We start from the raw sequence: 18,704 nt of genomic DNA, 5'->3' as shown, positions 1-18,704 counted from the left end.
GATTTGCACAAAGTTAGTCTCAAATGAAAGGTACAACCTTCCCATCGGTTGCTATTGAATTTTTTATTGATTAGACTTCCGGTTCCGGAGTTACGAGTTGAAGAGTGCAATCACAGCAAATTCCCATATAAACTGAAATGAAAAATTTTCAAAATCAAATTTGTATTTTTGATGCCAAATGACTTTAAAATGCATGAAACATTGAGATGTTTGACAAAAATGGACTTTTTTGGACTTTGGTACATTTTTGCCTTTCTCATATAGAAAGGTTATGCAATCACTCTAAAAATCGACAATCATACCGGCCCGGAGGGAGTATGCAGTGAGGGGTTGCTACTTTAAAATTAAAACTAGTTTAAAATTTCTTAACAAGTTGAAAATTTTCGGCGGGATCTGGACCTCCCGGACCTTTCTCCATGATTCGCCGCTGGTTTCAAGCGATGTTTCAGTATCACATAGTATCTCAAGATCGTGGCTGTCGATCCATTGTACGTATGTGCAAATCGTACTGAACATGTAATATTCATTTCCACCATTGTATTGAACATAACCAGCCATGGGATCGTAGTCTGGACAAATGAGACAAGCACAATTGCACCACTAGGTGGATTAAAACAGGTTTATATTTTGGGAATGCTTCGAGTTGAGACGAAAACGTAATATGATTAATAACGAGGATAACACTTTCCGAATGTAGAGAGAAATTTATGAAAAATGACGATTTCCATTCGATTCTAATAGGTTCTGATCGATTTAGATGAGCATTTGATTTTTGTTGTATGACCAATTATATGGATAGGTCAAATGTTTAAAATCAGTAATTTAAGGTCAAGATAGCATCATTTTGAAACCGCCAACTTCGGAGGTTTAGTATCTTCGATGAGTTTTACAAACGTTAAACAGCGCATCATTTGATAAAATAATTTTGACGGTATATCGTCCAAGAAGTATTTATGGTGAATTTTCTCAGGTTAATATTGATGACTACAATAAAGTCTCAACAAATTCGCTAGACACGAACTCTGTTACTATTTTCTGAAAAATTAATTCTGCATAATTTTAAAACTTCAAAAATTACGGTTTCGGAATTATGCCTTTTGGACAGTATGATCGATTTTCACCAAACCCCCACCAAATCGAATTTCTGGCTACGCCGTTGACTTCAAGTAAGTAGAAACAAAGTCGTTCTACACTCGTTCACAAGAAACTTCTTCGAATGCTGAATATCTATTATAATACATTGAAACCCCGATTTTATCAGCCAAATATGAACATATGTTTGATGGGCTCTAGCAGACCAACTAGACTGAATTCGAGTAAATCCTTTCTTGAGCATGTTTTCCTTATCATGAAGATGGAAATATGCAAAAATAAAAAGTTCATCATAATCAGAAATAGTTATCAGACTACATCAAGGGACGGGAAGAATATTTTAACAGCTTCAGTTTATTATAAAGAAAAAAAATTGCCCGATTTAGTCAATGTCCCCATTTTGTTAGCCTAAAATACACCATGAGACTGATAAAAATGGGTCTTTATTGTATGTATTATTCACTGTGTTTCACATTAATAGGTACATTTCATTTTTGGGGATTTTTATTGTATCGAACTACAACAATTTTTAGGTAATTTTCAATGGGTTATTTTATAGACTTCTTCCAAAATTTGGCGAACCTATTCCAATTCGTATACCAATTAATTGGTATACTTAAGGGTTAATATGTTGCAGATAGAGAAAATACTGAAATTTTCAGCTTTTTTCTTACACAATATTACGAAAGATTATTAAACAATTTTTCTTAATAAGTTTGTGAAAATTATAAACTATTTGAAATTTTTTAATAGTATAATTTTTTTTTTATTTAACCGTGATTTTTTAATAAATAGTGACTGTTTTGACCGGATTGAACTAGGCTGGGAAATACCGTTTAGTGAACCAGCGCAAGCCGAGAGTCCGTCTATGGACAACAGGTAATAATTTGCAAGCAAAGATCCGGTAATTAATTGCGCAATCACGATTTATTCGACCTAGATTTTCTACAACGTAGCTTTAATTTTAACACCATTTATTTGTATGACCTTCTAGGTAGACGATAAATTTGGAACTGATCGAGATGGTGGGCAGCAGAAGTGATAGAACCTTATCATTTACATTGCGCGCTTGTAGTAGTGCAAGTGATTTCGCATCTGTAAATGATAGGGTTCGTCCACTCAGTCGAACAATCATTTTATAGCACGGCGCAACATTGATGTGTGGTATCAGTGTTGCAACATCGCCGCCACCTTGAAAATATAGATTTCAACTATTATCCTAATTATAGATTATACAATATTATATAAACAATTTCAAAATATAATAAATTTAGTGTTCTCCTCCGGTGTGATCCTCCTGGGATTCCGCAGGGCGGGTTGTAGGTTGATCGTCTCCGTGCGGTAATTCGGCATCCCGTTCTTCCAGCGGAAGCAAGCAGATTTTGGTGATTGGCCGTACGATGACTCCCCGGCTAGTGCGCAGTGAAGCAACTCTCACCAGCTTGTCTTTGCCTGGGTGAACGGCAATTATTCGAGCCAATGGCCACTTCACCGGCATTTGAAGTTCGTCAGTCAGCACTACGAGTCTCCCCGGTTGAATGTCTGCATTGGGATGACAAACCTTAGAGTCTCGTTGCAGCTCTTGAAGGTATTCTGTCCGCCAATGATACCAGAACTGCTGATAGATTCGTTGTAGACGTTGATAATGGTCCAGACGGTTCAGTGGCAATCGATGCAACTCTGGTTCGGGCAGGGAGTGCATTGTGCTACCGATTAGGAAGTGCGCAGGAGTTAGCGCAGCGATGTCATTCGGGTCCTCACTCAGTGGTACGATAGGGCGCGAGTTCATGCTCGTTTCGATCTGCGTTAGCAGGGTGGTTAGATCCTCGAAAGACAGCTTTGAATTGCCGAGCTGTCGGTACAGTTGATGTTTGGCCACCTTGACCGCCGCCTCCCACAATCCTCCAAAATGTGGGGCCTTCGGCGGGTTGAAGTGCCAAGTGATACGTTCACAGGCTCGATCAGATGTAATTTGTCGCATCTGCGACTCATCTTGCAGCATTCGGTAGACTTCATCCAGTTCGTTGGCGGCGCCTTCGAAGTTCTTTCCGTTGTCAGAGTACAAGTCACTCGGTAGTCCACGACGAGCGATGAAACGACGAAGTGCCGACAGGAAGCCTTGCGTCGACAGGTCACTCACCAACTCGATGTGCACCGCCTTGGTGCAGAAGCAGACGAAGATGCTGATGTAAGCCTTAGTTGCAGCAGCTCGCTTGTGTACCGGCTTCAAGTAGACTGGTCCTGCATAATCCACACCAGAAATGGCAAACGGTCGACTGGGTGCTACTCGATGCAGGGGAAGTTGACCAATCTGTTGAGTGGTCGGGACAGGCTGGGCTCTGGCGCAACGGAAACAGCTGCGAAGGATGCTGCGAACCAGTCGTCGCCCGTTGACTGGCCAGTATTTTTCTCGTATAGCCGCAAGTGTTAGGCGGCCGCCACCGTGAATAAGTGATATGTGGTAGGATTTGGCAATTAAACGAGTGAGGGGATGGTTGCTGGGCAATAGGGCGGGATGTTTGAATAGAAATGGCTGGTCTGAAAATTTAAGTCTCCCCCCTACACGTATGGTTCCCTCAGGGTCTAGAAACGGAGTCAGTAGACGGATTGCAGAACGCTTTCCGACGGCCTTGTTATGCTGCAAATTTTGGATCTCCTCGTCGAATGCATCTGTTTGAGCCAGCTGAGTCAGTTTTTGTTCTGCGTTGTTCAGGTGCTTCACATTAAGCGAGATACTGGGAATCGGACCAGTAAGGGGGAGCGGTTGCGTGCGCGCTTTACAGCGAGCATTGGCGATGAATCGAAGGATGTAGGCTGTAGATCGAAGCAAACGTTCGTAGGATGAAAATCTGGCAAAGATCGGATTGATGGTACTGCATATCACTTGAGTCCTTGTGACGGCTGTAATCAGCTTTCTGCGTTCCTTCCCGTCTTCTGGGTATTCGGTAAATTTTAAGACTGGCCATTTCGTTCTTGGATTCGACAGCCAATTGGGACCTCCCTTCCACAATTTGCTGACCAGAAAGTCGTCGACGTGCATGCCGCGTGATATTAGGTCCGCGGGATTTTCTGTTCCGGCTACGTGATTCCAAAAGGCTCCATGCGTAGAGCTTTGTATCTCCGATACTCGGTTCGCCACAAACGTTTTCCAGGTATTAGGAGGTGCTCGCAGCCATTGCAGGGTTACGGTGGAGTCGGACCAAAAATACGAACCAGCGATGGGAGTTTGGAGCGCCTCGACGATCCGGGTGTGTAATTTGGCTGCAATGTCTGCAGCACACAGTTCTAGGCGAGGTAGTGTAATTTTCTTCAAAGGTGCGACTCGGGATTTGGAAGCAAGCAGTTGAACACGAATCTGTCCCGAGGAGTCGACACATCTGGCATAAGTACACGCACCGTACGCCGATTCCGATGCATCGGAAAACGTATGAAGCTGGATGGTGGAGTTTGGTAGTAGGGCGTAACGGCTGATGCGGAAATTTGCCACCTTTGGAAGTTGTGCTGCATATTTCTCCCAGGACGTCGCTATATGATTGGGTACCTCGTCGTCCCAAGCACATGGTAGCAGCCACAAACGTTGCATTAGCATCTTACCCTTGATGACAATCGGCGATATTAACCCCAATGGGTCGAACAGTTGAGAGATTGCCGAAAGGATCGATCGTTTCGTTGGTGCATGCTTGTGTTGGCGAATCTCGGAGTCGAAGCGAAGGATATCAGGCTCAGGTTCCCAGGAAATTCCTAGTGTTTTCACCGTCTCGTGCTTGTCAAACTGAATTGATGATTGGGTACCAATTTCATCGGGTGACAGACCTGCCAGCACTGGTAGCTGATTAGATGTCCATTTTCGAAGTGGAAAACCGCCTTTCGCCAGGAGTTCACTGAGTTCTGTCCTTAACTGGATTGCTTCTGTGATGGACTGTGCTCCTCCGATGAAGTCATCTATGTAGAAACTCTTCCGAACAGCGGGTCCGGCCAGCGGATAGGAATCGCCTTCATCGTTAGCCAGCTGTTGCAACGTGCGTGTGGCTAGAAAGGATGATGGGCTCAGGCCATACGTAACAGTCAACAACTCATAGCATTGGATTAGATCGGCCGGGTCGGATCGCCACAGAATTCTCTGGTAAGGTGTATCGTCGGGATGGAGCAAAACTTGCCGGTACATTTTGGCGATATCACTCACCAACGCCACGGGAAATGTCCGGAACCGAAGAATGGTCAATAGGAGATCATCCTGCACCACAGGACCTACTAGTAGAGCTTCGTTGAGAGATGAGCCTGTAGAGGTCTTAGCCGACGCGTCGAAAACCACACGTACTTTCGTCGTTGTGCTGGCTTCCTTCACTACCGGGTGATGCGGGAGGTAGTATGCTTGGGAATACTGTCCGTCGTCTTCTCGAACACGCTGCATGTGTCCAAGGGAGAGGTATTCTTCCATAAACTTGTGGTATTCATTCTTCAGTTCAGGATTCCGTGCAAGTCGTTTTTCCAGGAGGAGAAACCGACGGAGTGCCATTGGTCTGGAATCTCCAATCAGCTCGTTGAAGTTGGGTTGGCGGGGTAAACGTACCATGTATCGTCCATCTGTTGTTCTCGTTGTGGTAGATGAAAATGATTCTTCGCATCGCCTTTCTTCCAACGAATAGGCAGACCGGGCTTGTAGCTCTTCAACCTTCCAAAACTGTTCGACGCTCTCTTCAAGCGTGAATAGGGAAACAGCTACGATGCTACAGGGAGGATTCTGTTTAGCTGAAGGAACCTTATCAGCTGAGCCGGAAATTAACCATCCGAAAACACTATCGACAAGCATCGGAAGAGATTTAGGTAGTTGAATCCTGTTTGCCGTTGGAAAGAATGAGAAGAAATGCTCGATTCCTAGGATCATGTCAATTGGCGTACGTTTATGGAATTGGGGATCCGCCAGGAACAGATTTGAAGGAAGCTTCGAGTAGTCCACTGGAATATCGTGGACGGGTAGATCGGGGGTTACTTTTTGAAGTATTAAAAACTCAACATTCATCGAAAAATCCTGCTTTCGGGACCGGATCTGGACGTGAACTGATTCTCTGGCGTTTTGCGATTGCTCACCGATTCCTTGAACGATAACATTCGATTTGCTTCGCTTCAGTCGTAGCAGCTGGACCATCTTCTCGGTAATCAGATTTGGTTGAGATGCGCAGTCCAAAAGCGCACGTGCGAAATGCTCCTTACCATAGCGATCGATGACCACGATGACCGCTGTGAGCATAAACACGTTCTTCCCGGTTCCTTGCAGTGGCAGACTGCAGTTGATTTCTCTCGGTTGGATGGAAGTGGCTGCAGATAACATGGGAGAAGATGACTCATCACCTGCCGAAGCTACACTCACGTTAGTCGACGCTCGTGTAAAGTTGCCAGTAGAGGATGAAGCTTGGTCGGAGCGAGGGGGACCTGCACTGTCTCCGAAGCCTGCATGGAGAAGGGAATGATGACGTCGTTTACAGAATCTGCAGGTGTATTTAGATGAACAATGCCTTGAAAAATGATCACTCCTAAAACAATTCAAACACAACCGATTTGCATTGATCAGGGCAAGGCGATCTATTGCATTCATTTTCTCGAATTTTGTGCACTTTACCAATGGGTGGCGCTGTTCACAAGCATAGCACTTTCCTGGAGTGTCGACTGCTGTACTGGGCGACGGTTTCATCTGGGTGGACTTGCGAGTTGCCGAAACGTGAGAGGACGTGACGTACTGCGGTGGAGGTTGAACGTGATTCACCGAAATTGATTCCAGAACACGGATGCGTCGATGCAGGAACTCAATAAGGGCTTCATAACTTGGCTTCTCTATTGTCGATGCATGATCCTCCCATGCCTTGAGAGTATCATCAGGAATGCGAACGCACAGCAAATGTTCCAGTATTGTGCTCCAGCCGTCCACTGGCTCTCCAAGCTGCCGCAGGATTTTGGTATGCCGCTCGAACTCGTCGACAATCCCATGCAATGAAGCGGTAGTTTCCTTTTTTATCCATTGGATTTCCAGCATCGCCTGCAGATGCCGTTTCTTCAAAAGATACTCGTTCGCATACCTTCCGACCAATGCCTGCCAAGCTAAAGAATAATTAGTGGCACTGATCGCGAACGACTCGATTATTTGAGCGGCTTCACCCGTTACCGCTGACTTGAGGTAGTGGAATTTCTGGATCTCCGGAACATCCTGATTCAAATGGATCAACGCTAGGAATGTGTCGTGGAATGCCAACCACTCTTTGAAATCCCCGTTGAATTCAGGCAACGTGATCGTCGGAAGTTTGAGACCCTTAAGACTGGAGGGAAATGTAGGGGGGGTAGGATGAGGAGCACTGCCAACAGGAATAGACGGAGGCAGTTTTGACAGCAGACCAGCCTTTATTTTGAAAAATTGCCCTTCAAATGCAGAGCGAATTTGGGTGTTTAGGGTTATACCTTCATTTGTTTCCTCGATGCCTTCAAGAACCGATTGGATGTCCTCAAGATCCTGCCGGATTACGTCCAGGTTTTCGATCCGCAGCGCCACCTCGAGCCTGTCCCGTTCCTCCTGGTATTCCGCCATAAATATTCCTGCTCTTCTGAGTGAAGCAAGAAGTGCCGTACGTCGAAGCACTAGCTGACGCCTCTCCTGGTCGTCCGCCATTTTGAACGACGCTTAGGCACGCCGGCGATGTAGAGATACACGTATGCAGAGCGATGATTTTCTGGGAATAATTAAGACCAGTAGCCCTGAGATGGAAATTTAAATCGCTTGGACAGGTACGTACCTTTTCCAAGGCTAAATGTGCCTTGTAATTTTTTATCAGCCAACAGGAATCAAAGTTGCTTCCACCGGCGATCAGATGCTGTAGCCGACACAGCTGGGCGATGAAGCTGACGGTTGATGCTCACCAGTGCGGAAAGGAAACGAGCAGCAAATGATAATGAACATGCAGAACCGTTATCGTGGAATCACTCTTTGCTCCTGGTTCAGTGGTGTGAGGCGCAGCAGATAATTTCGGCCTTGATGCATGCAGGCCTGATTACTTGAACCGAGAAGACTGCCTTAGTATCCCGATGCTGATGACCAACCGACGATTTGATCCAAATTCCGTCCGAATTGGTACCCGGAACCGTACTCCAACCGTCGCGGACCGTGGACAGTGAAAATTGGTGTTGGAACTCGGAAAAATGGAAAAGCGCAATCTAGAGCGCACCAGCGGAGAGCAGAAAGGAATTGGACTACTACTAACCTGATCTCAGTGAAATATTTGCCTTGTATTTAATTATATCCAGCCCGGCTAGCAGCAATCTCCACGAGGTACCGCAACAGCAAAACCCGATGGCGGATGCCACACAATGCTGTTTCAATAGCTGATTGTTCACCTCGAATTGCGATGGCGCCTTGGCTTGGCGTCCTGTGGATTTGCGATGGCGGTGCAGATCGGCCTTGTCGCACAAATGGTCCGTGATCGCATGCAGCAATCAATCCTGGTCACGGCACCAATTTGTTTTGACCGGATTGAACTAGGCTGGGAAATACCGTTTAGTGAACCAGCGCAAGCCGAGAGTCCGTCTATGGACAACAGGTAATAATTTGCAAGCAAAGATCCGGTAATTAATTGCGCAATCACGATTTATTCGACCTAGATTTTCTACAACGTAGCTTTAATTTTAACACCATTTATTTGTATGACCTTCTAGGTAGACGATAAATTTGGAACTGATCGAGATGGTGGGCAGCAGAAGTGATAGAACCTTATCATTTACATTGCGCGCTTGTAGTAGTGCAAGTGATTTCGCATCTGTAAATGATAGGGTTCGTCCACTCAGTCGAACAATCATTTTATAGCACGGCGCAACATTGATGTGTGGTATCAGTGTTGCAACAGTGACCATCGCTTCACAACGTAGTCTATTTTTCATGGCTTGCGGTGAGCACGATCTCTCGAATTGCTGAACTGAAAATTATGGAATAGAAATTAATTTTTAGTATTCTTTACTTTACTCGCCGCGCAGATAGCTCTGAATTGGACCCGCTGGTGCCCTATGACGATTTCGCTAGATTTTCAGAGCACTGTGCACACAGTGCATTAACGCAAGTGACGGAAGGTTATCGAAAAGTTTCGTGAAAATGAAAATTCCAGTAATGATGATGACTTTCCCAAACGGTTCGTTTTCGACGGGTTTTTATTTGTTCTTTGGCATTAGGATTAGCGATAATAATTCAAATCAAGGATACTACTGGAAAGTCACCTTTAGAAAAAGTCGATGTCGAAGTAAAGTTTGGAACTATGCATGCATGCACTTCAGAGATAGCGTGATATCCGGAGCTGCGATTTCATTTCAACCCTTTTTTGTGAAAATGGCGATACTTACAAATGTAAACATAAGGCTTTTTTCATACATGCGAATGAGGGCTTTGAAACGCAACAAATTAACATAAAATTTTTGATTCTACGATAGTGCTTTCTTAAACTACAGCAAAAAATACAACGGGCGAAACTGTATTTTTGTTTGTTTATTTAAAGTTTCGCCCTCCACGCTCCATGCAAACAAACAGTGCGATACTTTTTTTGCTAGCAGTTTAGAAGCGAAACTGTCATTTTCGTATTTTTTTTAGGATTATCAAGCTGATACCAGCTGTAAATAGTAACAATGATCGCTATTGAAAAAAAACCCGGACTAAATCGGTGGTGTAGAACGGTAGTTATTGTAAAAAAACGTAAGAACGATACTTCAATGCTGATAGGTGGAACCGAAAAAGTAAACAATCGCCAAAGGGGCGATACTATCATTTTGTAAATTTCAATAGCAAAAACAAATTTTAATTTAATAATTTCAAATACTTTATGAAGTTTTGGGTTTCGATCACTGAATCATGCAATCTAGGATGTAAAAAACACAATAGTTCTTAAATAGGAAATAAAACCAAGTCTGGAAATATTCACTGTTGATTTTCTTTGAATGGTATCACTGCTACTACCGCTTTTTTCAAGAAAAAGCGTTGATTTCTTAGTTCTCAGTCGCGTTGTAAATTTGAGTAAAGTATAAACTTCAAATCGATTAAAAAAAATGCGATTTTTTTTGGCTCAGTACAATATATAACCCCTTTAGGAAAATTCAGTTTTTCCACCACAATTTAGATATTTTATTAACAGAGCATTAACAATAATTCGTAGCTATGTCTATTTTATGGGCCATTTTTTCGCTTCCCATTGATTTGATTTGAGATTTCTAGCACTGATGTTGTCCTATGCTGATTTGAACGATTCTCTGAGTCCTGCCACTTTCCCATGTAGTATGTGTTATCAAAAACATCGCGAAGCATCAAGTTCTAAATGTGCTCAAACGATATAATATCCGAAGAGAGTGATAAAAGTTATAAGAAATGTCTCATCACACTGTTAGGTGGATTAAAAGCGTTTTTTTTTTATATTTCGATTACAGAGGTTTTAACCTTAAGGTCATTATCCTCTTCGGATTAGAAAAATCTGTTAAGAAAAATCTCTAACCCTATGCGCGAGATTGGGATTTGAACCCAGGTGAGCTGCGTACAAGCCAATCGATTTACCAACTACGCTATGCCCGCCCCCATTATTTTTTTGCTACTAGCTGGCGTCCAAAAGGAGGTAACCCCACGTTGTTTATGAAAACACGATATTTCTCGTTCGATCTTGGATGTTTCAAGAAAAAGTAGTTTATCAATTCGCTATCTTGAAATCTTTGGTTCAGCTTGTATATTGGTAAATTCGATACAAAACCGACTTTAGTTGGATTGCGCTGTCCCATGTTGACGTATCGGCCCAATCAGTCGTTCCTGAAGGTGATTACTACTTAAATATTTGCTATTCACAGACATTTTCCGATCTCGACGAGATGAGTCGAATGGTATGGTATGACACCCGGCCGGGATTAGGATGACGTTTTTTTGAGTGGTTTTATAACCTTTCTATATGAGAAAGGCAAAATTGTATTAAAAACGTTTTTAATCCACCTAACAGTGTGATGAGACATTTCTTATAACTCTTATAAGCCAAAAAAATCGAAATCTAAATCTTCGGATATTATATCGTTTGAGAACATTTAGAACTTGATGCTTCGCGATGTTTTTGATAACACATACTACATGGGATAGTGGCAGGACTCAGAGAATCGCTCAAATCAGCATAGGACAACATCAGTGCTAGAAATCTCAAACCAAATCAATGGGAAACGAAAAAATGGCCCATAAAATAGACATACCAACGAATTATTGTTAATGCTCTGTTAATAAAATATCTAAATTGTGGTGGGAAAACTGAATTTTCCTGAAGGGGTTACATATTGTACTGAGCCAAAAAAATCGAAATTTTTTTTTGAATCGATTTGAAGTTTATACTTTACTCAAATTTCCAACGCGACTGAGAACTAAGAAATCAACGATTTTTCTTGAAAAGGGCGATACTAGCAGTGATACCATTCAAAGAAAATCAACAGTGAATATTTCCAGACTTGGTTTTATTTCCTATTTAAGAACTATTGTGTTTCTTACATTCTAGATTACATGATTCAGTGATCGAAACCCAAAACTTCATAAAGTATTTGAAATTATTAAATTAAAATTTGTTTTTGCTATTGAAATTGACAAAATGATAGTATCGCCCCTTTGACGATTGTTTACTTTTTCGGTCCCACCTATCAGCATTGAAGTATCGCCCTTATGTTTTCTACAATAACTACCGTTCTACACCACCGATTTCGTGCGTGTTTTTTCAATAGCGATCATTGTTACTATTTACAGCTGGTATCAGCTTGATAATCCTAAAAAAATACGAAAATAACAGTTTCGCCTCTAAACTGCTAGCAAAAAAAGTATCGCCCTGTTTGTTTGCATGGAGCGTGGAGGGCGAATTTTTAAATAAACAAACAAAAATACAGTTTCGCCCGTTGTATTTTTTGCTGTAGTTTAAGAAAGCAATATCGTAGAATCGAAATTTTTAATTTAATTTGTTGTGCTTCAAAGCCCTCATTCGCATGTATGAAAAAAGCCTTACGTTTACATTTGTAAGTATCGCCCTTTTCATAAAAAAGCGTTGAAATGAAATCGCAGCACCTGATATCACGCTATCTCTGAAGTGCATGCGTGCATAGTTCCAAATTTTACTTCGACATCGACTTTTTCTAAAGGTGACTTCCCAGTAGTATCCTTGATTTGAATTATTATCGCTAATCCTAATGCCAAAGAACAAATAAAAACCTCTCGAAAACGGACCGTTTGGGAAAATCATCTTCATTACTGGAATTTTCATTTTCACGAAACTTTTCGATAACCTTCCGTCACTTGCGTTAATGCTCTGGATGCACAGTGCACTGAAAATCTAGCGAAATCGTCTTAGGGCACCACCGGGTCTAATTCAGAGCTATCTGCGCGGCGAGTTAAATCTATAAAGAATACTAAAAATTAATTTCTATTCCATAATTTTCAGTTTAGCAATTAGAGAGATCGTGCTCACCGAAAGCCATGAAAAATAGACTACGTTGTGAAGCGATGGTCACTATTTATTAAAAAATCACGGTTAAATAAAAAATAAAACTATTAAAAAAATTCAAATAGTTTATAATTTCATTTTTTATAAAACTTGTTAGGAAAAATTGTTTAATAAGCTTTCGTAATATTGTGTAAGAAAAAAAGCTGAAAAATTCAGTATTTTCTCTATCTGCAACATATAAACCCTTAAGTATACCAATTAATTGGTATACGAATTGGAATAGGTTCGCCTAATTTTGGAAGAAGTCTATAAAATAACCCCTTGAAAACTATCTAAAATTGTTGTAGTTCGATGCAATAAAAAAATCTCCAAAAATGAAATGTACCTATTAATGTGAAACACAGTGAATAATACATACAATAAAGACCCATTTTTATCAGTCTCATGGCGTATTTTAGGCTGACAAAATGGGGACATTGACTAAAGCGGGCAATTTTTTTTTTCTTTATAATAAACTGAAGCCGTTAAAATATTTTTCCCGTCCCTTGATACAGTCTGATAACTATTTCTGATGATAATGAATTTTTCATTTTTGCATATTTCCATCTTCATGATAAAGAAAACATGCTCAAGAAAGGATTTACTCGAATTCAGTCTTGTTCGTCTGCTAGAGCCCATCAAACATATGTTCATATTTGGCTGATAAAATCGGGGTTTCAATGTATTATAATAGATATTCAGCATTCGAAAAAGTTTTTTGTGAACGAGTGTAGAACGACTTTTTTCTACTTACTTGAAATCAGCGGCGTAGCCAGAAATTCGGTTTGGTGGGGTTCAATCATACTCGAATCATACTGAAAATCGATCATACTGTCCAAACGGCAAAATTCCGAAACCGTAATTTTTGAAGTTATAAAATTATGCAGAATTAATTTTTCAGAAAATAGTAACAGAGTTCGTGTCTAGCGAATTTGTTGAGACTTTATTGTAGTCATGAATATTATATTTGAACTCTGGAATTTTCTATTGGAATGTTTTCAGGCAGGAATTTGATATTGATGCTATTAGACAACTGTGAAATCAAGACCAATAGATCAGTTACATATCAGGACCCCATTCCGACAATTTATCAAAAGTCCTCATGATGTTTACAACAACAGGTTATCAATCTACGGATCAGATAATTGTTATTGTAATATTGAATTAAATCAGTCAGCATCAATAAATTATCAACTTCAATCCAATATTTTTTTGGCTGATGCGGGGGGGGGGGGGGGGTTGTATGGTGTTAAACCCCAAAAACTTCTCTTGGCTACGCCGTTTCTTGGAGTTATTTACTTCGCTTTCATTTTCCGATATGTTTCAGATCGATCCGATGGTTATAAGTTTGAAAAATTGCAGTCAGAAGGTTCGCACAAATGAACATTTTTGCACTGATAAGTTATCAAGTTCCTTCCAGACAACTTGGAAGTGTTCGGTGATTATTTCTAGCGGTTGTAGATAGTAAAATGAAATACAAAATTCGTTTTATCGAAATAATGTTTGGCTTATTTCAATGGATTATTACTATATTGAACAATAAATAGGCGACAAAGAGTAATCAACAAACAACAAGCCATAACTTTTAAAGTATTCAAAATAGATATTTGAAGTCTTCAGTAAAGTTATTCGCAAAAGTAAGAGCTACAAATTTGCTGAAGGCATCATTTCGATATAATCACTTCCAAGAAAATTTGTGAAAATATCTCACTCATAGGGGGATTAATCAGCAAAGGCACAATACCAAAAGAAAGGGCATATTGCCTCCATTAAATTCTCCGAAGATACTATTGACCTAAAATAAGCCGTTTTGGCGTTAATAATAGATTACATGTTTTTGGTCATATTTCTGGCTATGGGAAATGATAAAAATCTTTCGTCCGCATTTAATGTTAAATATCTCTTTTGATAATAGTCCGATTTCAACAATCTATAGCTTGTACGAAAGGTATTCGTTAAAGCTGTCTAAAAGCATATAAATTGTATCTATATTATCAATTTCGGCAGATAATTTAAAAAAAACTGCAAAAAACGCCATTTTTACGCATTCAAACATTCATATCTTGGAAACTAAACATCAGAATCAAAAACAAATTAATAGCGTTCATACTGTTTTTTAGTTCTTTCATTTAAAATTGGTTTGGATAAGATCGGTTCAGCCATTGCTGAGAAACACGAATGAGAATATGTCCGTTACATATACACACACACACAGACACACACAGACATTGTCCCAAATCGTCGAGCTGAGTCGATTGGTATATAAGACTCGGCCATCCGGGCCTCGGAAAAATTCTTGAAAGTTTGAGCGAATTCTATACATTTCTTTTATAAGAAATGTAAAAAATTCTCATCTACAAAACAAAAATTTATGCATAAAAACACGAATGAGAATTTGTCCGTTACATACACACACACACACAGACATTGTCCCAAATCGTCGAGCTGAGTCGATTGGTATATAAGACTCGGCCCTCCGGGCCTCGGAAAAAATCTTGAAAGTTTGAGCGAATTCTATACATTTCTTTTATAAGAAATGTAAAAAGGAATCGTTAAGGTACGAGAAAAATTAATTGCGATCGATTGAAAACAAATTGAAGTGAATCGGTTGAGCCGTTTTTCGGAAATCATGATCACGAAAAAACCATTTTTGGAAAAACGATATTTCGAGAAAATCCAGTTTAAAATTTTAAGTTACCACTGCTCTTGGTAGACGAAGCGCGCTTGGAAGCGCTGTAAATTTCGATCTATTTCTCTGATCTCTATACAAATTTGGGAAAATATTCTCAGTGAGTTTTAATTTCAGATAAAGTAATAATTTTTTTTTTGATTTTTGGAAAATAAAACGGTATGTAACCCCATAAGTGGGATGCAGTTATGAAAGCATCTTGAATTTTTCTAACTTATGACCTTCTCTGTTTTTCGTATGCTTTCCCAAACATTTCGTTTTGTGAATGTTTCGGCCTAACAAGCACTTTGAGGAATCACATAACGTCAAGTAGAAACCCTTAAAAAAAATTTGGTTTTATGGCAGTTTTATAGCCACTCGTGAAACTTTGATTTCACTTATGGCATAAAAATTAAATCGTTGTTTGGACCGTTTTCCTCATGCCACTGGAACCATTTTCATAAAATGCATCTCAACCGTTAACCAATGCTGTCCCCATGCCTGAACCGCACCAAAGCATTCCTTCTTCTAATCTATCATTTTATTCACCCTGACTCGAACATTTTTCCGATGACCCCCGCGCCAACTAGCACACACGATTGCGCTTGCAGCTGATCAGCGAAAGAAAAAAAAAACCTTTCCATTTATCGAAACAATCAACAAAGAATGAGAAAATTGCAACTTGCCGAGTCAGCCGTATTTCTCAGCCACACGAAGAAGCGCCGAGAAAAATGCGAACCTCAACTTGATTTCAATTAAAAGTAATCAAAACATGCTCCTTGTCTTTCCCGCGCCGTGCCACACCAACACGGGGCGGGCGGTCGTCGTTCGGTGAGAATCTGCTATACCCTGAGTCAGCTCTCTTGCAGTAGTCTGTCGTCTCGAGACGAAAACAACCCCCCCAATCGATTCCGATCGAATCAATTGCTTTTTTTTTGTTCATCTCTGTCGTCTCGTGTTTGGATGAGAATTTATGTCCTCACGCACACGTCCGTTCGTTCGTGGCATGCCGGCGTTATCAATATCAATTTGGGCCCAACTTCTGGCGCAATGGAAAAGTATAGCCAGCTTTCGGGTACGACGAACACCCAGGGTGTGGCGGCATCTTCTAGTTTTAACTATTTTCGGTTACTCGGTCATAAATTGAAATGCTTTCTGGTGATGCGGTCAATTGGTGGCGGTAGTGAGCAGTCTAGGCGTGGTGCCAACCCGCATAGACGTACGAAACAGCTCGCCGAAGATGATGAGTCAAGTGTGAAAACATGTTCCTCGAACTATCTATTATTTTATGTGTGAATAATTCAATTAACATATTCTCCCATTTTCGGAGTTTTGTTGTGCGCTTTTATTGGTTTCGGTCTAGGAATAGCAGCACCCTTCCGATCGGGCGCGGTTGTGAAAGAATTCAGCTGGAAAATGAGATTTATTTGCTTCAATTAAAAGCAAATTCTCCATGCACTTGGGCTGGGTTGAGCAGCGTAGAACGATCAAGTGATTACACAATTTGCCAATTTTCCGGGGGGTGAAGATAGTTCCAACTCGAGAATGGGAATCCGGTAGCAATCAATGTTAGGCGCTGATTTGGTAGTTTAGAGTTAAGCTTTGAACTAATTTAACAATTGTTTAAACTTATCGTCGATTTTGCTTCAACACATTAACGTTCCTGTTTTATTTTTCGTTTCAGGTATGCATGAACTTCCGGGTAATTTAGTAGCTAAACTGTGAGATCAGTTGTTGTAATTGGAGAATACGATACCACGAACAATCCAAATACGTCCAAATTTTCAATTTGTCGGTGCTTTAGGTAAGGCAAATTCAAGTCCATAACAAGTACAAAAGCATAACTAAAACGTCCGCGTGCGGTATGTGAACTATCTCAACAAATACTGAAAACTCCGAACACTACTAATTAAAACTGACACTTTATCGCAGACTGACATCAATCGCCAGTGATACAATCCATTTTCATTGCAAGACACGAGACGCATGTCGCTTGTTAAGATCGCACCCCGAGCGCCGACTATCCCATAATTCATCTGATTAGAAGCATCCAACAACTGACCGTTCGGGTACAGCATTTCCCCCCTAACACCCTCTCGACTGTATTTTAGTTAACCTCTTGACTGGATCGTAATTAAAACCACATACAAACAACCATCCAATTCCCGACACTCTTTGCGAGTAGTGAAACAATCTCGCCATTAACGTCTTAATTCGTACCGTTCTTCTCCAGTAACGACTATCAGCCGAAAGTTTTTAATTCGTCCACAAAACACACCACGCAAGACGTCATTCTGAAGTAACCGCAGCTGATTCTCGGCAAGATATACACGCGGATACTCTTCAATTAGTGTGCTCGCGTTGCGCCCAACCAGCGAACCGGGAAGATGGTGGCCAAGAGATCCATAATTCGTGGCCATAAAGATCGGTAAATTGAATAAAATATTTTCGGACGCTACCCGACCAGGAGAAAATAACTGGGCAATAACCCGTGCATACTATTTTTTGGTATTCATACCAAAACTTGGTATTAATTGATTATTATACCTCATTGAGGTATTAAGCAGGTATTAAAGAAACATTTTTCAATACCTGCCTAATACCTCAATGAGGTATAATACTTTATTTTAGTATTATTTATGTATTCCAGTGATTTTTCCAAATACCAAATTAATACCTTATTGAATACCTCCATAGTGTGGATTTTGTTACTGGAAAGTTGAAAAATGTTTTATTATTATTCAGGTATTATAATAACTCGTTTTATTATCAAATAGTTATTTGTAGAACATAACTGTGTTATTTTGTTTTGGTATTTTACCTCTTATGTAGAGCTCATTAATACCATATTGTGGTAAACAGTCGTTGGTATTGATACCTAAATTTAGTATTCCGCAGTTATTTTCTTCTGCTCGGGTACTGCTGCTGCTGCTGCCAGTTTTGACGTGGAACATTTTTCTCGCTACAAACTCTATTGCAGCCAGCTCGAACCCGAACTGCTGCCCGGCGGTTCGGGTTCAAAATGCCACGACCCGTTTCATCGGTACTCAGACAGGATCGAAAAACGTACAATTACAGGCTATTAGATTTCGTTTTCCACGCTTTTCTTACTTCCCGGGCACGACCGGCCGATGAGTATGATGATGTGTTTGTGTTCGGGCGCTTGGGCTACATGTTCGATTCGCTGGAGTCGACTTTTGGCATTGAATGCTTCTTCGCTAGAATGTTCTATGTACTTGATGAACGTGGGTAAATCGAGAGAAGCACTAAGATTTGCATTCTATTCCATAATTAACTAAGTTGCATTTTGATTTTAACTTATAGCTTTCCATCTTTACAACATGAGCTGTTCTTTATTCGTCCATTGATCCGATTAACGATGTCTTTTCTGACACTGGACTATTTGTGATTTAGTGTGTCTTTCATATTTTGAGAGCATATTT

At 40.7% G+C, this 18,704-nt stretch overlaps 1 protein-coding gene across 1 annotated transcript; it reads right to left on the bottom strand.

Annotated features, from left to right (window-relative positions):
- Nucleotides 1-2,362: 2,362 nt before the first annotated feature.
- On the bottom strand, nucleotides 2,363-7,747 carry LOC131679536 (uncharacterized). The gene has a single exon (XM_058960277.1). The coding sequence runs from the start codon at nucleotides 7,745-7,747 to the stop codon at nucleotides 2,363-2,365; it is 5,385 nt and encodes a 1,794-aa protein (XP_058816260.1).
- Nucleotides 7,748-18,704: the final 10,957 nt, after the last annotated feature.

The sequence above is a fragment of the Topomyia yanbarensis genome, chromosome 2 (assembly GCF_030247195.1).
Source record: "Topomyia yanbarensis strain Yona2022 chromosome 2, ASM3024719v1, whole genome shotgun sequence".
Classification (NCBI taxonomy): domain Eukaryota; kingdom Metazoa; phylum Arthropoda; class Insecta; order Diptera; family Culicidae; genus Topomyia; species Topomyia yanbarensis.
Note: the sequence above shows the minus strand (reverse complement) of the source record. Positions and strands in the feature narration are given on the sequence as shown.